The sequence below is a fragment of the Capricornis sumatraensis genome, chromosome 14 (genome assembly GCF_032405125.1).
Source record: "Capricornis sumatraensis isolate serow.1 chromosome 14, serow.2, whole genome shotgun sequence".
Classification (NCBI taxonomy): domain Eukaryota; kingdom Metazoa; phylum Chordata; class Mammalia; order Artiodactyla; family Bovidae; genus Capricornis; species Capricornis sumatraensis.
Window position 1 is genome coordinate 87,765,518 of NC_091082.1, and position 20,753 is coordinate 87,786,270.

Sequence of the window (20,753 nt, forward strand, 5' to 3'; positions counted from 1 at the left end):
AATAGGGGGTCCCACAGGTCTCGCTCTCATAGGCAGCCTTTGCCTCTGTGCAGGGCTCCCCTGTGAGGTGTGGCTGGGAGGGGGCTCGCTCCTCCCCCTGGAAATAAAGTGACCTCTGAGACTGACGGGGTGCCCCTCTGAATACCTGGGGTCTTGTTGCAAGGAGTTCAAAGTGAAGAGATGAGATTAGGCCCAAACCAGGAAAAGTGGAAGAAAGAAAAAAATTTAAAAAATGCCTATGTTGTCTTAGGTCCTCAAGGAGGATGGGCAGACGAGTTGGTCATTCAAACCAAAGCTCAGCCTGCAGACCACTTTGGACTCTGCAAGGGGACCCCCAAGACCTCAGCCAGCCTCCGGCTTCCCGACACGCAGATCACGCAACAGAGACGCCAGGACGAGACGCGCGCAGAGACAAGCACCGCGGAGCTGCCTCGGAGGATGCGGTGGCAGCAGCCAGCCGCTCCCAGAGACACACACACAGACAGCACGTCCTCTGCCGGCTCGACACCTCGCGCTTTATTTCTGGTGCCTACGCAGGAGCGGGGGACAGACACACTGGACGAAACGCGGTGGTCTCCATCCAGAGGTGGGGGCTGCGGTCGCACCTCTGGCCGGAAGCGGGGCTGGGTGCCAGGGCAGGCGGTCTGCTCGCCAGAGGCGGTGAGGAGAGGAGCTGGGGCGGGACGGGGCGGCACCCAGTCCGGTCCTGGAGGGGCTGGGTTTCCTCAAGGTGCTGGGGTGCGAGTTTAGTCCTGGGACCTGGCCGCCCCTCTCTGAGGGGTCCCAGCGTCTCAACCAAGAAGCAGGGAGGGAGAGGATGCTGTGGGTCCGTGCTGGCCGCTCACTCCAGGGCGGGGGCCGGCTTCAGAGGGGCCTGCGTGAGCGCCGAGGGGCCCAGCACCGTGAGGCTCGGCCGCAGTCGCCACGTCGCCGCCATTCCTGGGGGAGGACGGACGCCCACAGCCCGGGGCCCAGGTGGACAGCTGGAAACAGAGTCCAGACTCCAGAGGGACAGCGGTGGGTGGTGCCCCCTCGCCGGACGGGAGCCCTCCTTCTGGAGGCAAGCAGCTGAAGAGTGACGCACAACGCCCCCGTTGGCTCGGTGGGCCAGGGCTGAGATGAGGCGCAAGAACCCGAGGCTGCCAGGGCCAACCTGCTGAGGTCCAGGCAGACTGCACGGTGGCCTCCACGCTGACCGGGGAGGCAGGCATCGCTGCAGGGGGGTCTGAGGCAGCTGGAATGGAGGAAGGGGCTCAGCCCTTTCCTTTTTCTCAAGTAGCCAGTAACACCCAGGACAGAAGGCACCGGCCGGGCAGCACCGAGAACAGAGATGGGGCTCAGCCCTGGGGGAGACGGCGCTGGAGCCGGAGCCCAGCCGCGGGTCGACAGCCAAGGTGGGGCTGAGAGGCCAGCGCCCGGGGAAGGCCCACCTGGCGAGGTGTCTCCTCGTCCTTCCAGGCTGGGACGCCCCGCTCCGGGGCCGCCTCCTTCTGCGTGGCAGAGACCTTAAGGCAGTGATGTCAGCACCATCCTTGGACAGACAGCCTCTTCCCGCGGGAGAATTGCATATTTTCTGGCAGGGTTGGGGTCTTCACAGCTCTAGCAGCATCAACAGACATCCCCTCCAGCAGATAAGATCCGTCATCCCTGGGAGCCGCCAGGTGAATGCAGAAGCTTCTGAAAGGAGCAATCTGACCACCTTTTGGACCTAAGTGAACCTCTTCTAGTAGGAAGGTTCAGATGTAGCCGCTCCTTGGTTTGGTGGGACAGAGAGATCCAGGTTAGTGGTTGCTGTGCCTGTAGGTTCTGATAAGTGTGTGTGCTACTCGGGGCTCCAAAGAGCATCACAGATGCCTGGTCTGCAGAGCCCATAACCACAGCCTCGCCAGGCAACCCAGTGCACTGGCAGTTAACCGCGGGCTTCTCGACGGCTGGCTCCTGCGGTTTGGACGCCGTTTCTCAGGCGACCCTGAGGTCCACGAGATAAGGAGATGTGTGTCCAGTGGAGATTAATGTTTCCTAGTAGACAGTGAATGTAAGTACTCACACCTTCTTTTTTTATACCCAGTGACTGGTACACAGTAAGTGCCCAATAAATGCTTGTCCAATGAAGGAATTGGGACTGCCGAGCCTTCAGGGCAACTTCTGCAAAAGGTGGACCCCTTTGGAAGGCAGATCTTTGCCACCGAATCAGACTTATCCTATTCCGCGTCTCACACGGGTGTCCACTCCAAGTGAGTCTTCGCTTGTTCAGAGCCGACAGTAAAGGCCAGCCAGGGATTCTGGATTCAGCCGGGCAGAGCAGTTGCCATCAGAACAGTGCAGTGAGGGCTCTGCAGGCCACAGAGGGAGATTTTCCAGGTTCTGGTTTCCCTCCAGTCCACGGGGAAGCTCAGCTGAGGTCTTCTGTCAGGATGGGCCCACGATCTCCTCCAGAGACTGGCCGCCATGCTCCAGGCAAGACGTGTGGGACTCGAGGTCCCTCCTGTCCCACTGCTGAGCTGGCTCTTCAGGTCCCATGAGAGTGCCGGAGTGCCAGGCGCGACTGCGTGGCAGGCATCTTGTGGGTGCGCGCTGCCCAGCACTGGGCTCTCCACATTGCGGGTGCGGGTTGCCCGGCACTGGGCTCTCCACAGGGCGACCTGGAAAAGCCAGACCAGCCCCAGGAAAAGAAGCTTGAGCATTTCATGGACTTGTGAGGGTACAGGAAAACAAGCTGAGAAAGAAGAGGGGAATAAATAGGCAAATGGGAGGGAAAAATGGAAACAAAAAACAAAACAAAAAGTCGGGTTTATTGATTCGTGTGCTGACTTAGGCGCTGTGAGCAGAGCTGGTGGCGCTTCTCTGAAGGCTGCAGTGGCGTCCTCGTGGTCTGGCCGCGTCTCAGGTGGGCGGCCATCTCGCTGGTGTCCCCCGTGTGTCCGGGGGGGGGCAGGTAGCGCACTTTGCCACTGAACCTCCTCCCTCCGGCTTCATGCTTTCCTTTTTTAAAATACCTGTTACAGATTGATTTAAACTTTGTAAACCACATGCTTTTTTTTTTTTTTTCTGGGCTGCAGCCTGATCTTGGGCGCAGGGAGAGCTGTTGGCAGTGGATAGAACTGGGCAGGGTCCAAGGGAGGGTCCGGGAGCCGCCTCCTCCCAGAAGACTTCCCCCGGCGAGGCTGTGTCTCTGAGCCGTTCGTGAGAATCAGGGACTACCGCAGGCTTGTTTGATGCCTTCTGAACCCCTCCCCAGAAAGCCCCGAAGTCTGTAATTGAGACAAGAAATCAAGGAAAAAGAGCCAGGATCTTCTCCCCAAAGTCACCGGAGGAGACTAGGAGATGGGTCTGGGGACGCAAGTCCACCTGCCAGTCCCACAGGGAGTTTGCTAAGGTGCAGCACCAGGAACCTGCCCCTTCCTCCACGGCCCCTCCTGTCCTGGGGCTGGAGAGCCCGCGCTGGGAGGGAGCAGGGAAGAGGGGATGGCATGGCACTGTCCTGCCCCCCCGCTGTCCCATGACTGGCCGCTGGGCCCTCAGAGTGTGGCCTGGAGGCTGGGGTCCAGGATGCTCTCTCTGTCTGGAGACTCGATGTAATTGGCAGCTTCCTGCAGCTTCAGCAGCATGGCCATCTGAAGAGGGGCAGAGAGACAGGTAAGGAGAGGGGTGGGGCGCCCAGGGAGTGCAGGGCTGGCTCGGGAACAGGCTGTGGTGGCTGCTTCCGCCCTGGGTGGGGCCGGTCCCGGGGGGTGAGGGGCGACTGGGGGCAGTGCACCCACGCTGTGACCTGCTGGCCACTCCCTGGAGGGTGTGGGGGCCCCAAGGCCGCCTAACAGCGTTTCTCCAAGAGGCTGTGGCCCAGGGGCTAAGCGCTGAACTCAGTGCCTTCAGGACCTGCTTCTCTCCAGGCCAGCCCCCCGCCCCGCCCCCGCCCCGCCCCCGCCCCGCCCACCACCCCGCCCCACCCCGCCCACCACCCCGCCCCGCCCCCGCCCACCACCCCGCCCCCGCCCCGCCCCGCCCACCGCCCCGCCCCACCCCGCCCACCGCCCCACCCCGCCCCGCCCACCACCCCGCCCCCTGGCCCTGGCCCTGGCCCTGGCCCTGCCCCACCCCGCCCCCGCCAGGCCTGGCCTGGACGCCAGTGTCTTCTCCTCCTGCCCTGGTCCCCTCGGCTTCCTCAACAGGTCACACCTCTGACCCCCCTCATTCAGCTAAGGAAGCATCGTTGTTCCAGCCTTCTGTTTACATGATTAACACTGTCCTGACTTAAAAGCCTTTTTATACAGAGAACACCTGTTTTCTACAAGGTCTGAATCTGAATAAAATGCGTTAGGATTAGAGCAGAAGGATCTCCTGGTAGTGTAAAAGTGCGAGGTCCTGGGTTTGTCGTGTGTCCATGCCATCTGCTGAACCGTCCTGCAAGACGGCTTGACGACCAACACCCCCTCGAGCAGAAGGAAGGGCCGAGCCTAGCACGTGTGCGACTCTGCCAACACTGAGCCGGTGCCTCCTTGTCATAGGCGTCCCCTCAGTGCTCAGAGAGGGGAAGGGTCGTCTTCCCTTCCCATCCTCTAGTCAGGGCCTGCTCATGCCCTCAGCCTGCGCTCGGTGGGGAGTCTCAGGGTTCAGGCCGCGCATTCTGGGCATCAGTTCTCTCCGTTACAAGCTCTGTGGGTATTTTTGTAGCTTGTCACTTGTCTCGGCCCGTTTTTTCCTTTTTTAAAAACTATTTATTTGGCGGCACCTGGGCCTTAGCGGCCACACGCAAACTCTTAGCTTCAGCATGTGGGAACTAGTTCCCTGACAGGGACTGAACCCGGCCCCCTGCCTTGGGAGGCGGAAGGGAAGCCCCTCAGCCCACTTTCTAAGAGCTCCTGGAGTCGCTGTGCCGTGGCTGTCCCCAGGACGACCCCAGGGAGCAAGGACCGGAGCAGGAGCCGCTCCCCCGCCCTGCACGCCGTTCTGTTCCTCCCGCCTCTGCCGGACACACACGTTGCTGGTGGGCGATGCTGCTTAGCGCCGCCTGGGGTGCTGATGGCCAGAGCTACCACCGCTGGCCTCATGTTCGCCCCGGCCTCTGGGCCCAGCAGGGTGTGGACAAGGCTTCAGTTCTGTGACACCCTGACTTCCGGCTTACAGTGGCCTCTACTCACCAGTGGGTCTGAGTCCAGGGAGCTGGGGGTGCTGTCCTTGACTGTCCTGTCCTCGGGGGGCGAGGCAATGCTGTGAGGGCCCACGGTGGGGGGTGGCAGGTGGTACAGCTTTGACTGGTCTTGTTGGGCTGAGGGCCAGGGAAGAGTGTCCCGGACCCACTCCACTGGGTCCTCCCAGGCAGCTTTCTGCCCATGAACCTGGAGAGAAGGAGCGGTGTGGGCACTGGTGAAGGTGAAGAGCCCATGGACGAGCAGCTCCTGGTGTGCGCGTGCCCGCGTGCCCAGCCCCTCAGGCGTGTCCAACTCCTCTTGACCCCCACGGACTGCAGCCCGCCAGGTCCTCTCCATGGGATTCTCCAGGCAAGAATACTGGAGTGGGTTGCCATGCCCTGCTCCAGGGAATCTTCCCGACCCAGGGATCGAACCCTTGTCTCTTAGGTATCCCGCACTGGCAGGCAGGTTCTTTCCCACGAGCCCCACCTGGGAAGCCCCCTGAAGTGTCTGCACTTCCTCAAACGTAAAGCCATGAGGTTTGGATTCCTGTAGGATTTTGAGTTTCCCAAAATGGGAAATAAAATAAGTTGGCATAGATTGGTAGAAGCCATCTTTTTTTTTTTTAGTTTTGGCCACAGCACACGGCATGTGGGCCCTTAGCCCCCACCCAGAGACTGAATCTGCAGCCCAGGCGCTGCAAGGCGGAGTTTTAACCACGGGGCCAACGGGGAGCTCCGAGGCCATCTTGGAGAATAACTTGGCAAACTGTGTTAAAACTTGACATGGACCCCACAAGTCATATGACCCTGCAGTTTTGCTTTCCAAGTAAGAAATTTCAGTTCGGTAATAATACCTTTTGAAAGAAATTTGGGCTTTGCTGAAAAGAGGTATCATCTGTGTAAAAATGGTTTAAATCAGAAAACTGTTAATGCAAAACTAAATGAAAACGGTGACATACTGCATCTCTGGAACTCTCCCACATCATCAGATGGTGTGTGCCACACTGACATGTGACTCTGGATAAAACACGACCACTGGTCCAGTCACCACGTCACTGTGGACCCGTGATGAGTATGCCCTGACTTACGGGTGAGAAAGCGGAGGAGGTTTTTAAAAGTGACAGCTGTCTTTTGCATAAAGTTCTTATTCTCACTTTTACAAATGTTTTCACACATTTCATTTGCCTTCAAAACAGAGCAAACTTATACTGTCTCCTTTCTTACATACGAGGAGTTTAAAAAGGTCAAGTAACTTGACCAGAATAACATTTTAATTAGTAATTAGTAATGAGCTAAAGCTATAATAGGATCTTACTTAATTCCTAACTCAGTTGTTTCTCTATCTGCCCAAATCCCTAGGGAGTGGTTTGCGTTTGGAGGAGACTCAAGAGGCCTAGGCCTGGACACACAGCCCCAGGTCAGTGGCCGTTTAGCGGCTTGCTGGGCGCTGCCCATAGGCGGGAAAGCAGTATTATCTGTATAATGCCTCGCCCGGCCTGTTAGGAGACCCTGAAAACCTCAGTGCCCGTGTATCTGACTCTGTCTCCACTCTGTGAGGTGGGCCAGCCTGGCCTCGGTTGAGCAGGGTCCGGGGTGGGCTCACCTTGATGCCGTCCTTGGCCCCTTCCTGTAGGTAGGGGATGATGGAATTGTTCCACAGGTCAATGAACCAGGTCCGGAAATCCTCGATGCCGATGGGGCAAGACAGAAAGAAGCAGGGACCTGGCGAGAGAAGAGGGCCGGGGAGACGGCCTAGAACCTCACTCTCCCTGGCCGTCTGCCCCGCTGACTCCCTAATGCCAGGCAGAAGGCCTTGGGACTCGAGGGTGAGAGAGGCACAGGGCGGGGCTGAACTGCGATCGTGGTCAAGACAGTGGGCGCTGACAGCCTGGGGCAGCCTCAGGAACGATGCTTCTCCAGGTGGACGGGAGGCGTGGGAGCCAGAGACAGCACTAAGCTCCCCTAACACCCCCTGCGTCTTCTCAGCGAGTCTGGGGAGTGTGGGTGAGGTCTGAGCTCTGACAGCTGACGCAGGCAGGGGCACCACACTGGGTGCTTACTCAGTGACCCGCGGCTCTAAGGCTGCAGGCATGGGGCCAGTGAGTCCTCCACACGCTGAAGACACGGGAGGGAAAGGGGCCCACGCCAGCCCCGCCCGGGTGAGGCGCAGGCCGCACCGATGAGGAAGTCAGAGGTGCTGTGCTTCTCCAGGAAGGTGTGCAGGTGGTACCACAGCTTGGGCACCCAGTCCAGCACCCGCAGCAGCTCCTCCCTGTTGGCGTTGATGTCGCTGTCCGACTCCACCAGCTTCCTCCTCAGGTAGCGAACCAGGAAGCCGTTGGCGGGCTCCACATTGTTGGAGAAGGTCAGCATCCTGTGGCCAGGGACGCAGAGGGTCGGGGGGGGGGGGTGGCGGGCACTGCACGAGGGCAGGTCGACTTCGCTCCCACCCAACCTGAGCTGCCTGCCTCCCACTGATGCCTGCGGGTCTGCTGAACTCAGGGCCGAGGCAGAGCTGGCACTCAGATCAGTGACCCCCTCAGGTGACCATCAGACCCCACTGGCCTGGACGAGGGGTGTGTGGGCAGAGGCTGCCCCTCTTCCTGTGTCACGGGCCCATCTCCCTCGGCACCAACACGGCACACGCCTCCTCTCCCAGCCCACAGGGCGCCTGCTCCTCTCCTCTCGCTGTCCCTCCGGCCAGATCCTGGACTGAACCGGTTTACAGACTCAGGCCATAGGTCTTACCTGAAGCTCAGGTGCAAGCCGTGATTGGGTGTCATTTTTACTGGTTGATTAGTGGTACCAATAATATAGGGACTGCGGGGAGACAGAGGAAGAAAACCCGTTAGACCTGTCTGAATACTCGATTTCTGCCGTGTGCTACCCCCCACCCCCGGAACGCTCACAGCTTGGGGTGAACTGGGCTCCCTTCTGCCCGCTGTGGTGAGTCTGGTCCTGACTCCAGCTCACCATTTGTGATACTTGCAGGTCAGGGCCCCATTGACCAGCTCACTGATGGAGCCTGCCTCACTCAGGTCATCCAATAGGATCACCAGGGGGACGTCCCCAATTCCTGTTTCCCGGTCTATCTGATTGGCCAGGTTGGAGAGATACAGCTGCAGGTCCTGAAATGAAAGAAGCGGGCGGTCAGCACTCAGGAGCAGCGAGCCCCCGGACCAGCCTAGCAGAGGAGGGTTTCGGAGGAGCTGGGCTGGTTCTGGATCCCGGGAGGGGCCTTGGTTCCTGTGAGGTGCGCCTGGACCGGTGACTGCAGAAGCCCGCCACCGCAGCCCGATCAGCAGTGGCCCCTGAGCCGCTCGTGGTTGGGGAACACGCTTGTCTTAACCACGGTGCACAGGATCTGCGCTGGGAGCCCCTGCGATGGCCATGCCTCCCCGGGGGCACGGCATGCAGGGACCGGCAGAGCGAGCGGCAGTTCCGAGGGCTCCCCTAAAGGAAGCCAGGCCGCGGTCAGAGGGCCGTCCCAGAAAGAGAGGCTGAGGGGAGGCGGAGAAAGAGACTGACAAGGTGGGCAGAGGGCCGGTGGCATGTGAGAGGGATGGAGCGCCCCAGGGAGGGAGGAGCCTGGAGTGGGGCTGCGCGGCGGGCGGGGAGGACCGTGGAGCGGGGGGGCCGGGCGGAGGTGGACGGAGGGGGCACGGCCACCTTGCAGGACTGCTGGTGCATGTTGAAGGTGCTGACGATGCCCTCGGTGACCTCGCGGCCGGAGCGCTCCACCAGGTACTCGGCCAGCCGGTTGGTCAGGTAGGTCTTGCCGGTGCCGCTGGGGCCCGAGAGGACGAGCCGCCGGTGCTTGAGCAGCAGGCCGATGTAGTGCTGCATCATGGGCTTCGGGATGAGCGTCTCGAACACCAGGCTGTCCACACACTTCTCCCTGAGGCCTGCAACGCGCCTGCCCGCGTGAGCCGGCGCCCCTGCGCCCAGCAGGACCCCCTGGGCTGGCTCTGGGCACGCAGGGCAGGCCGTGTGCTATGGGGGCGGGTGGAGGGGAAGCCCAGGTGGGGCAGAAACATCCTGTGAACAACACATTCCCTGGGACGAGTCTGGAGCAGGTGAGCCTATCTTGAGTCTCATGGCGACCTCCACCCTGCAGCCCCTCAGCCAGTTCCTGCTCCAGGAATACACGACGGACCGCCTGGCAGTCCCCCCATCCCACAGCCCTGCACCCAGGGTCTGGGGCTGACCTTTGAGGGAGACCGCTATGTTGTTAACCCCTCGGCGGCACGGGGGCAACTCTGGGGGCTCCGCGTCCAGGAGCCGCTTCACATGGCTGACACTGTAGCCGTGGATGGACTCAGTGCTCAGTCCCAGCGTGGAGGCCGGGTCCATCTTAGATATGTAGTCCTGACGGGAAGGGAGGGGAGAAAAGAGGTGCTCGAGAGGGATGCAGAGGAGAGCAAGAGCGCAGGACGAGCAGCGGCACAGGGCACAGCGGTCCACGAGGAAGGGGAGGAGCTGTCTGTCTCCTGGGGGCTTCCGCACGGAGCCTCCGAGGCCCGGGCCCCCGTGTTCTCAGAGGACCGGCAGCCCCCTGAGCTCCTGCACCTCTTACCTTGAACACCTGGAAAACAGCGCCGTCCAGCAGCTTCCAGTCAACCTGCCCGCTGACCTTACTGCACCCCAGGAAGAACTCCTGCTGCTTCAAGTCCTGTGAGGCCAAGGTGGGCGGCTCAGGAGCCGCATACACTCGGCTCAGGGGTCCTCAAAGCCAAGGCTTCTCGAGTGGAAACGACAGTGTCACGGCCCCCAAGCTCCTTACCCCTTTGATGATGTGCTGGGGGGGCATCCTCACCACCACCCGGAGAGTCACCTCCTCCTTTGGACCACAGGTGCTGATGCCATCCATGGGGGACAGGTCTGGAGGTGGGGAACAGGAATGCTGGTTTGGGGAGGCACCCCAGACTATCCTACACCTTCCTGCCACTCCCCTTTCCACAAAGTCTGTATCTACCCCAAAAAAGTACCAGGAGTCCCAGCCCAGACAGTGATTAGGGTTTCAGGACCACAGCGACCCTTGGTGTCTCAGCAGCACTGGTACCTCTCTGACCCCAGGAAGCCACACCAGAGTGAGTGAGGGGGGAATCCTTTCCTTCTTTTCACCCGCCCAGGGCCTTCGCCCCAACAGGTACCTGTGTCTGCGAGGCTTGGGCTGAAGGAATGGGTGAGCGCCAGGCCCAAGGAGCGACGAGGGGAGGGTAGAGCTGACGATCCCGGGATCTGCCCAGGAGCGGAGCCCGCCGAGGGGCCTGGGGCCACCTTCAGCCGGTCGTTCTCTGCTTTCAGCAGGTCCACCTCCAACTGTGGCAAGAACGGGCGGGTCTGGAGCCTCAGCCGCCGGGTCCTGCAGACACGCCCCGCGCTGCATCCCTCTCGCAGCCAAAAATCCAAGTCGCGGCCCATCCCGAAGCCCCGCCCCTCTCCGTATCCCTGTCCTGCGCTCCATCCCGCAACCAATCCCCGCATCCCATCCAGCCCCGCCTGGCCCTGCGGCCCCGCCCCTCCCCGCATCCCCGTCCTGCGCTCCATCCCGCAGCCAATCCCTGCATCCCGTCCAGCCCCGCCTGGTCCTGCGGCCCCGCCCCCCGAAGCCCCGCCCCTCCCCGCATCCCCGCCTGGCCCTGCGGCCCCGCCGCGCCCAGGACCTGCATGTTGTGCATAGTCTCCCGCAGCTGGTCCAGCTGGTGGGCCGAGTTGAGGGCTTCCAGGCGGATGTCTGTGAGCTTCATCTCCTTCTCCCACAGCTCCGAGCGCAGCTCGGACACCTCCTTCTTCTCCGGCTCCTCCTCCTCGCTGCCATGGAACAGCCGGGCGTGGGGGGCCGGGGGAGCGGGGCCCCTGGAAGGAGGCGTGGAGCACTGGGCGTTAGACCCTGGGCCCGCGGGCGGCCGTCACCGGTCCCGCGGCCTGGGGAGGGGGCTACAGTGGGGGGCGGCCCGGGAAAACTTACTCGGGGGGGTCGGTGCCCGCAGAAGACGAGGTGGAAGACTTGATGGAGGGTGAGGCGGTCTCGGTGGACGCGTGCTGCAGTTTGGGGGACGAGGGGGCGGAGGAGTCGGGCGTGGCGATCTCCTCGATGTCAGAATAGGAGGAGGCTGACTTGGGCCCCTTCTTTATACTGAAGGCTTTGTTGAAGGAGCTTCGGAGCTAAAACAAAGCAGATTGGGGAGAGCGCTGTGAGGCCAGGCCCTGGAGATGGGGAGGCGGGAGGGGGCTTCTGAGACACAGGCCGGAGGAAGGGATGTGCGGCAGTGGGCACGCCCTCAGGAAGGCGTCTCTGGGCCTTGTGGCACGAGGGTGGGAGGCTTGCCTAGGAACTCAGGCTGAGTGACTAGGGCTTGCTGCACTGTGGGAACGTCCTGGGTTTTTTCTCCCCCTTGGGGGCACCCTGCTGTGAAGGGACAGAGGGGACCCCCAGGGGCACGGGGTGAACCTCCTGGTGACCCCATCCTGCTTTTTTCAGATCAGCCACTGCTCAGCCTGCACCCTGGCTCATTTGGGCCTCAGGACCCACCTCTGAGCTGGGCTTATCAGTCAGATCAGAGCCTACCCAGCAGATACAGACAACACGATTTTGTGCAATCAAAAGATGGGAGTGAACTAAGCTCCTTTACTGCCGCCCGCACTCAGCACACTGCAGGGTACAAGTGCTTTCGACCATGTGCACTCAAGTGTGCCAGAATTAGGGGAGCTTCCCAGCATCTCCTCCAAGTGTGCAGGGGGAACTGGCTTGGTCTTGGGTGCTGACGAGCTGGGTGTTAGGGGTACGGGAGGCGAACCGGGGATGTGTCCCACGCCCGTCACATGCATCCACTGAGCATGCACACACACGCAGGGACACGGAGATGGAGCTGCAGCCGGAGACAGAGAGTAAGGAGGGTCAAAGCAAACCAGGTCGCTGGGGCAGCAAGAGAGCAGAGTGCGAATCTGAGGGCTCTTGCCAGGCGTGTCTCCTGGGGCTCGGGACAGCTGTGGGGGGTGGTGGTGCAGCAGGGGTGTGTCGGGGTCTCTACCAGGAAGGACATAAGCAAGACCCGTCTGGCTCCATGGGGGTGTGAGGGGGGAGTGCGTGTGCAGGGCTGTGCCCTCTCTGGGCAGTTCTCTGTGGAGACGGAGACCTGGGACTAGGACGCGTCTGTCTCTAGCCCCACGTCTCAGGAGACCGTGTGTGCTCACTGTGACCCCACCTGCAGGGGCCACCTCCTAAGGCCGTGGAGATCCTAAGTGGGAACAGTGCTCCATGCGGGTCTGTGTTTCCAACACAGAACTGCTGGGCAGAGGGACTGTGCGGTGCGATGTGAGGGATGCTGGGGTCAAACGACGGAGCAAAACAAACCCGGGCTCGGTCCTGAGGGACGTCTCAGGACGTCTCCAGGGAGGCCGTGCGTGTGGAAGGGAGCACTCCTCAGATCTGAGCGTCTCGAGGGGCTGGAGTCCACCTCGGGGCAGTGCCAAGCTATGGCTCAGGTTTCAGTGATCATCCTGCACTTGGCCCTTTCCTCCCAGGACCCTCGGGCAGGCTCTAGGGGGCAGAACCTCTTCTTGAACCTCCCCCTTCTGCCCGGCATCTGCAGGAAGCACCGCTCCCTGTCCACCAAGATCCCATCTCGATTCCACCTCCAGTGGGCTTCTGCCCCGCTGTGACACTCTGCCTGCCTCCCGGGAACAGCTGTCTATGAACTCCCAGAGCCGCGCTCACTGAATTAGCAAGCATTCCGACACCACTGGATTGCCATCAGTCTTATATGGGCTGCTTCTGTCTCCCTGGCAGTTTCCCAGGCTCTTTGAGATCACAGACTCCACGTTTCCTGTCAGCCACTGCTGGCAAAGGGTTTGAGTGGACTTTATGTGTCTGGCTTGTCAGCGCTCGCTGTTTCTTTTCGACGTTTATACCCTAATTCTCGAAACCCCTTTGTCAACCCCACGGCTGCTCGGAGGGCTTCAGGCTTAAGGGTGATCTGAGGTCCCACCCCTCACCTCTCTCTGGTTCATTTTACTCCAGAGCTAAATCTTCAGGCCACACCCAAGCTGACCTGGCCTCTGGCAATTGTGGTAACGCTCACCCCCTTGGAGCCTTCCATCTGGGGTGTCTGGGGTTTGAGGGAGCGAGGGGCCAGGGCGCACCGTCCTGGCAGCCCGACAGGGCGCCGTCCTGTTCGCTGCCTTCGCAGCAGGTGGACTCTGGCGCCAGGGGAGACGGGATGGGGCGGCTCCCTCTCACTGCCCCAGCCAGACCCCTCCTCTGTCCTCCAGGGCCGGCCATGGATTGACATGCAGGGAGGGTTAGGGGCTTGGCGGCAGTGGTCACGGTTAGTCTCATGAGTGGTGGTCTCTGTTTAGGGGGAAGGGGTTGCTCTGGAGAAGGGGAGGGTATGGCAGAGGCAAAGAGGAACGGGGAGGAATGAGTGTCTTACCTCGTAGACCTGGAAAAAAATAGGGATTTTAAGTCAGCATTTTGAAGGAAAAAAAAAGAAGCGACACTTAAGTCACTCATCTCACACAGCGGCCCGTCTGGACCGCACCACACTCTGTGCACAGGCTCACTGGGTGGGGCCGGCGGGGGGTGTGCCCCTGGGGCTCCCCTCCTTCACACGGGCAGCAGGGGGCACGGTGATGTCAGAAAGGGCACCCCAAGTCAGCTTAGGGTTTTCTGGGAGACACGAACAGCTAGAACGTCTCTCTCTGGACCAGTCAGGCAGCACAGTGTTCCTTCTGGAGTGATCTGGCAAGTTCCACGAATCTCTCTCCAGCAGCATCTCAGATGAGTGGCTCTGCTCCTAACATCTCTCCACAGTACGGGAGGGGTGGGCACAGGTAGGCCAGTCCCTCTGAGGACCTCCTGCTGCTGCTGCCCACTAGACGCGTGCGGGGCTGCAGGGGGTGGCTGGTGCGGGGGCAGACCTGCGCTGGGTGGACACCACCCGGGGCTCCCATCAGACGGGACTAGCGTGGCAAGCTCAGGGAGGTCAGCTCCTGTGCTCCAGTGGGGTGCCCCCCGGGGGCCCACACGGCTCCCCCCAGACCTTCGCCTACCCAGCTCTTCTTCTTCTTCTTCTTGGCATCGGCCTCCTTGCCGCTGCTGATGCTGGAGTGGCTGGTGATGCTGTTGAGGCTTGAGATGCTGTCGGAGGAGTTCTGCCTCTTGATCCGGAGCTCTGGGGGCCAAGCACAGGGGCGGACACAGAGCCGGCGGCTTTAAGGCGATCCTGAGGCTGGAGGCCGGGCTTGCTGCAGGAGGAAGGGGAGGAGGCACCCACCTCCTCGTCTACGTCCTCCATCTGTTGGGAGCACCCTTCCCACAGGCTTTTGTCGGGTGTCAATCATATTTCAAGATAAACAATCAAGTAGGAAACGGTCCCTGTTCTCAAGAAGCTGCTAACAGCAGAAAGGCCAGCACAGAACCCAGTGACCTCGGTTCGAGCCGCGGGGATGAGGGGAAGCCCAGGCCTCCACCGTCCCCCAGGTACTGGCTGCCACCCTCGGGACTCGCTTCAGAAATACTGGCTACCAATACTGGGTTGGGGGGGGGGTTGGCGCACAAGGCCAAGGGCCTTGCATTTAACCCTAAAGGGCTTTAATTTCCCTTTTAATCTGATGAGCAGAAAAATCTCTTCAGCTCTTGGAAAAGGTTTGTAATGGCACCAAAATGCCCTCTTCTCCTACTTAAGGGAAAGAAAGTGTTAATAAAGGAGGCAGCCTCTGAGTGCTGGCAGAACGGAAGCTCTTCAGGTGGGCGTGGAGAAGCCGCTGCAAAGGCTGCGCGGGAGCGCTGGGGTTTGGGGCACAGTGCAGAGCTGGCGCCCTTCACAGGGCCCGTGGGGCACAGGTAAGGGGCAGCGGAGTCCAAGCAGAGGCGCCGGGCGACCAGATGTTAGTGCAGCTGCCTCTGGCTGTGCGGGTCTTCACCGCTGCCTCCGGGCTCCCTCCAGCTGCGCCGAGCGGGGGCCACTCTCCTGCCGCAGAGGCTCCTCCCCGCGGGGGCGTCCCTCGTTGCGGAGCAGTGGCTCAGTTGCCCCGAGGCTTGTGGGGTCTTTCTGGGCCTGGGATGGGGCCCACGCCCCCCGCGTTGGCACGTGGATTCTTAACCACTGAACCACCTCAGAAGTCCGAGGACTGGATTTGTAAAGCCTTATTTTGAAATCGTTACAGATTCACAGGAAACTGGGGACAAACGGGCAGGGAGGCCCTGTGCACCGCGGCCCGGTGAGCTTCTACTGCAAAGGCCAGAGAGCGAACATTTCAGGCTCTGGGGTCATCTGAGCTTTTACAACCGCTCAGCAGTGCCACGTGGCATTAGAACAGCCACAGGTGATACGTATGTCAGTGAGCATGGCTGTGTGCCAGTAAAGCTTCATTTAAAAGCGGGCGGTGAGCCAAATGAGCTATGGGCGCCGACCCCTAGTTTGCATTTTCCTCCAGAACACGCGTTGCTTTTGTGATCAATTTAATTTACAATCAGTCATAAAATAGAATGTAAGGCAGCAAAGCAACTGTTTACCGCGACGCCTGGAGACCCAGCTAGTTGGGAGGCTGCCAATGAAGAGTCTAAAGCATGCTGTACAGTACTTTTAAGAGCAAAGGGTATGCTTCAGAGTCAGTCTTCAAAGAAAAAGTTAGGAAATCTTTTGTGCCTTTAAAATTTTGTGCCATATGCATGTATTATCTATCTACAAACCAAATAAAGTTAGGCATCATTGCTTTAAGCATTAGCTCTTTGAAGGCTCCTGGAAGTCCTGGCCAAGCTGGACCTGGGTCACCAAGGAGGAGGAGGACCACACGAAAGCTAAGGGCTGGGTGCACGCATGCATCCCACACAAACGTATCTGAGGAGTCAGGCTACTCGGAGAACTAGGCTCAGCGCCCCGACCTGTCGCTGAGGAGCCATGTTCGAGCAAGTCTCCTGCCTTCTCGGGTCTTACTCTGAACTACAGAGTGCACTTTGCAGGGCTGCTGTCCGGACTAGATGAGCCAATGTAAGCACAGCGATCAGAGCGGGGCCTGGCGTCCTGCAGACGCTCCTAAAGGCTGGCGGTGTCTCTGGCCAAGCTGGGCAGAGAAGACAGGAGAAACGGTGGGAGGCATGGACACGTGCTACGCCAGCAAGAGGCAGCGCTCCTCCTGCTGACGGCCGAACACGTTCTCTTTCCCTCTCACTTGCTTTTCTGAAAAGTTTCAAACTCACAGAGTCACTTAAAACTAAGGCTGACCTCTCCGTTGAGCACTGAGAACCACGTGATCTCCGTCTCACTCGAAGGGTAGCTTCTTTCCCCTCAGAGAACCGAAGTAAGCGTCAAAGGGGGTCACACACACGTCTGTGCACGCACACACGTTGTCAAGTGGAAAGCGCTAGCTCTTCAGAGCAGCTTCAGGTTCCCAGCAAGACTGAGAAGGTGCAGAGGTGCCCCACCTCCTGCCCCCACGTGCAGGGACCCCCGATGGGCACCCCCACCGCATGCTGCGTCTTCTGCAGTCGCCGCCGCCGCCCTGGCGTCTCAGCAGCACTCGGAGCCCACAGCCTACGCTGGGGGCCACTCAGCGCCACCTTCTGGGGGTTCAGACAGATGGACAAGGACCTGCGCCCCTGTCCCCACGTCCTCCAGAGTGCCGTCACGGCCCTACGGATGCTGCGCCCCGGCATGGGCACCCCTACTCCCCGCCCCACCCTTTCACTGCCCCGAGTCTCGTCTCTCCCACAATGCCCTGCAGTCGGCATCACAGAACACGCAGCCTTTCCCGACGGGCTCTGTCACTGAGTAACGGACGTCTCCTCCGTCGCTGTCATCGTGCGGCTAGAGCACTCAGTGCTGAGTGACAGTTCATCGTCTGGCCACAGCACCGTTTATTCATACTTTTGTCCATGCAGGACAGCTGGGTTGCTCCTGAGTTTTGGCGACTGTGAATGAAGCTGCCGTAAACACCCACATTTAGCTTTTTGTTGGGGACGTGATATTTCTGCTCCTTTGGGGAAATTCCAAGGAGAGTGACTGCTGGGCTGCACAGCAGGGGTATCTGGAGTTTGAAACTTAAAGTGCTATTTCAACAACTGTCTGTGGCAGTCATTTGGGGTCCAGGGAGAGGAGCCCTGGTCTCCCTCAGTCCCTTGGGTGGTGGGGCCGTGTCCCCGCCACTCCTCACTGATGACTGTCAGGACCCTTGCCTTCTGGAAGTTGCCGGCACATTCTGGAGACAGAGAAGCCCTGCAGAAACCCTCCTTCTAGCCCGGTCCTGCCACTGGCCAGAGGGCCTACCTTTGGGCGTGGCCTCTGAGGCACTGAGGGCCCCTTGAATGACAGCCTGCGCCTCAGAGTTCTTCTTCTTCAGGAAGTCTATGGTTTCCCGTAAGTCCAGCAGCTCAGTGTCCTAGGGAGAAACAGGAGTGGTGTCAGGTGGGGCTGGGGCTCCTGCTCTGCGGGCCCGAGCTCTGCAGGCCTGACAGGGAGGGCAGGACAGGTGCGGGCCGGGGCTGGGGAGGCCTCACCTTCTCCTCGGCGGTCTCGGCCAGGTGCCGCAGGCGGCAGGTCATGCTCACCAGGCTCTGCTCAAAGGCCGCCACCAGGTTGGCCTGAAACAGATGGGCACGGGGCGCCTCAGGTGCCAGGGCATGGGAGGTGGCTGGGCTGACTCTTGGGGTCTCTGGGACGGCCAGTGCACAGGATGCCTCAGGTGCTGGGGCGTTGGGGGCAGCTGGGCTGACTCTTGGGGTCTCTGGGACGGCCAGTGCCAACCAGCCTCCTGGCAGCCCTTAAATCTTGCTTCCCACTCTGGCCTGAAGACATGCCTTGGGGCACAGGCATCATCACGGTCCGGCAGGTCTCTGGAGGCGTCCAGAGGCCTGGCTGTCCCCGCCCCCGGGGAGGCGTCCCCTCTGGAGCCCTGGCTCTGCCCAGTGTCACTCCTCGCCGAGCCCACCACCCCCGCAGAACGGCCTGGACCCAGGCGCCCCGGGGCCTCTGCTCCAGTTCTCCCCGCGTTCCTCCGACAGATCCAGCTCAAGGCCCTCGGGGCAATTCCGCGTCTGGCCGCTAGGTGTCAGGCCTGCTCCACGGGAGCGAGGGGTCCCCAAGAGGACTGCAGGGCGGGGAGGGGTGAGGGGCCCACAAGGCAGAGACGAGCGGGTCAGGCGGGGAGGGCAGAGCTCCAGCTCTGCCAGCTGGGGGGCTCGGGAAGTGGCAGCTCCCAGAGGAGAGGGCCAGCCTTGGGGGGCGTCTAAGCCAACTGCGATGGGGAGGGGGGCTGGGGGTGGGCGGGGGACGCCCCTCGAAGAGCTCTGAGGCCTGCAACCCCGGCTTCCTGTCGACCCCTGCTTCCTGTCACCTGGCGTCTGCCTCCCTGGGAGTCAACCCTAGGGGTCGCCCCTGTCCTCGAGGAGTCTGGAGGCCTCTCGGACCCAGGGAGCAGTGCCCGAGTGCTGGACTCCTGCCTTCCCGGCCCCGGGGCCCCTCCTGCTTGGTGTCTCCCTTCCCACCCATCTGTGGACACGGGTCCCCTCATGAGAGGCCTTCAGACCCTGGCTCCTGGGGCCCACCCCAGCCTCTTTGGTCTGGGGCTCCCTCTCCCTGGGGGGTGCTGCCACCCGCCTCCCCATCGTCCCCGCCCACTAGGTGGCCCAGAGTGGCCAGAGCTCAGCTGGGAACCCAGAGAAAGGCTGGTGAGAGGCAGGGCAGGGTGTCCAGACTGCCCAGCGTGGGCAGCTGGGGAGGCCCAGGAACAGGGCCCAGGGTCTGAAATCGGGACCGAGGGCCTTCCAGAGTGCTGGGGTCGGGGCTCGCACTGAGGGCAGGGCTCCGACCCTCGGGGCCAGGCTGCCTCCGACCCCAGGAGAGGTGGCTCTCAGCCAGGGGCACGTCCTGCTCTGTGAGTCGCCCTCCAAGTCCACGGTCCAGACCCAGCCCGCCCCCCGCCCCGGAGAGTGCGGCACTGCCGGGGTGCAGGGTCAAAGGGCCAGACGCGCTCCTACTCTCTGCCCCTGGGCCCGACAGGGGCTCCCCGGGTCTGCGGCGTGACGGCCTTGGTGGGCGTGGGGCGCAGGCCAAGTAGAAAGACGGGCGTTGTTTCTCTCACTATTCTGTGTCCCAGCAGTGGGGAAAGGCCTGCCAGGGGCTGCACACAAGCTGGTGAGCAAACACTGACCACTGGGAGCCTGGGGAAGGGAAGAAAGGGAGCTGGGGTGCAGGCAGGATGCGGCCGCCGGGACGTGCTGGGGACGCCCAGACTCGCGGCGCAGTCTCGGCTCCATGGGAGACCAAGGCCGGACAGCTGGGCTCCCCCGGGAGGAAGGGGAGAGAGGAAACCAGCGGAAACTGCAGACACGGCTGCTCTGTGCAAATACTTGGAAGGCTCCGGAGACCCGGCTCAGCTGTTGTTTACAGCTTTTGGGGAAAATGGCTCTTATGTCTTCTGCTTGCAGCTTGGCCGCTGGGGAGACGCTGCCGCGGCCTTGCTTGGGGCGGCTGTTTCTCCCCATCGCGTGGGGTGGAGAAACCGAGGCCACGAGAGACGGTCTAAATGGGCCGACTCTGGCAGGCTGAGGGAGGGGATGAGAAGGCAGGTCCCCAGCGCAGCTCACGTCCTGAGGAGCTGAGGCCCCTGTGGCCGGGGGCAGGGGCTGGCTCCGAAAGCCTCCCCAGCTGGAGCTCCAGCGCCCAGCCTGGGGCGGTGCAGGACAGGGTGTGAACAGACAGGTCACGCCCCAGACGGGGCAGAGGGCTCCCGGGAGCCTCCGTGAATTTTGACCCACGACTAACCACCGCTGTCCAAGCAAGGCTGCTTCCTCCTGTACACACAGCCACTGATACAATCCTTTCTCCAGCGAGTTCACAGGCATCACCCGGCCACTCGTCCACGCCCGTGAATTGAGACGGGGGCGAAGTGGCTGTTTAGAAACCCGCGGACTCGGGGGAGGAGAAGCCAGCCCTCAGTCCTCTGCGCCTATGTAACTGAAGCCCAGGGGACACCCGGGGAGACCTCTTCAGATGGACTTGTCCCACTGGGGCCCACACAGCGGCCCCTCTCTGGGCCCACCTCTGGGCACTCACGTTGGCCGAGAGCTGAGAGGTCAAGGTGGCCACTTTCTCCTGGGACGACTCCAGTTCCCTGCGAAGCTTTCGGATTTGCTGTGGAGGGAGAGAAAGGCACACTCACGGCGGCAGAAGGGCTGGGAGGCTGGGGAGGAGGGGTGCGGGCTGTTAGAAGGCAGAGGCAGAGGCGGGGACCCTACCTCAGACTGCATTCTCTCCTCAGCCTGGAGAAGGAGCCCAGAAGCGGGGGAGAGAGAGGAGGCGGTTACACGGGGCAGAGAGCGCACGGCCGCGCGGTGGCGGGACGCGGGGCACCAGGGCCCTCGCAGGCTCAGACCCCAGACCAGCGTTTAGTCTCCTGCCGGAGCCGCGTCACCCGGGGGCCCAGAGGGAGCTGGCCTGAAGGCTGACCTCGTCTCCCCCGACCACAGGACGGCCCGGCCCCACCAGGAGCTGCCGTCTCCACACACCCCGAGGGTCCTGGGCGCCGGAGCTGCCCACCCGCCCTCCCTGACACAGAATCCGAGACCAGGGCACCCTCTGTGTCGCAGAGTTACTCAGGGACTGGCTGAGGCCAGAAGGGC

General features: G+C 61.5%; 1 protein-coding gene across 3 annotated transcripts in view; it reads right to left on the bottom strand.

The window, feature by feature from the left end:
- Positions 1-509: 509 nt before the first annotated feature.
- The window catches only part of NAV1 (neuron navigator 1), a 139,078-nt gene continuing 118,834 nt past the window's right edge, over positions 510-20,753 (bottom strand). For 2 of the 3 annotated variants that reach the window (XM_068986264.1, XM_068986263.1), the window contains 19 exons: positions 20,370-20,393; positions 20,188-20,265; positions 17,631-17,714; positions 17,401-17,512; positions 14,186-14,307; positions 13,567-13,575; positions 11,103-11,299; positions 10,798-10,990; positions 10,285-10,453; positions 9,915-10,012; positions 9,708-9,803; positions 9,340-9,499; positions 8,801-9,036; positions 8,105-8,259; positions 7,880-7,951; positions 7,309-7,505; positions 6,735-6,853; positions 5,139-5,336; positions 510-3,614 (listed from right to left, as the gene is read on the bottom strand). In XM_068986264.1, coding sequence (XP_068842365.1) covers positions 3,519-3,614; positions 5,139-5,336; positions 6,735-6,853; positions 7,309-7,505; positions 7,880-7,951; positions 8,105-8,259; positions 8,801-9,036; positions 9,340-9,499; positions 9,708-9,803; positions 9,915-10,012; positions 10,285-10,453; positions 10,798-10,990; positions 11,103-11,299; positions 13,567-13,575; positions 14,186-14,307; positions 17,401-17,512; positions 17,631-17,714; positions 20,188-20,265; positions 20,370-20,393 — 2,415 coding nt within the window. In that variant the 3' untranslated portion in view covers positions 510-3,518. The remainder of the gene's footprint in view (positions 3,615-5,138; positions 5,337-6,734; positions 6,854-7,308; positions 7,506-7,879; positions 7,952-8,104; positions 8,260-8,800; positions 9,037-9,339; positions 9,500-9,707; positions 9,804-9,914; positions 10,013-10,284; positions 10,454-10,797; positions 10,991-11,102; positions 11,300-13,566; positions 13,576-14,185; positions 14,308-17,400; positions 17,513-17,630; positions 17,715-20,187; positions 20,266-20,369; positions 20,394-20,753) is intronic. The other variant, XM_068986265.1, reaches the window with a different exon arrangement.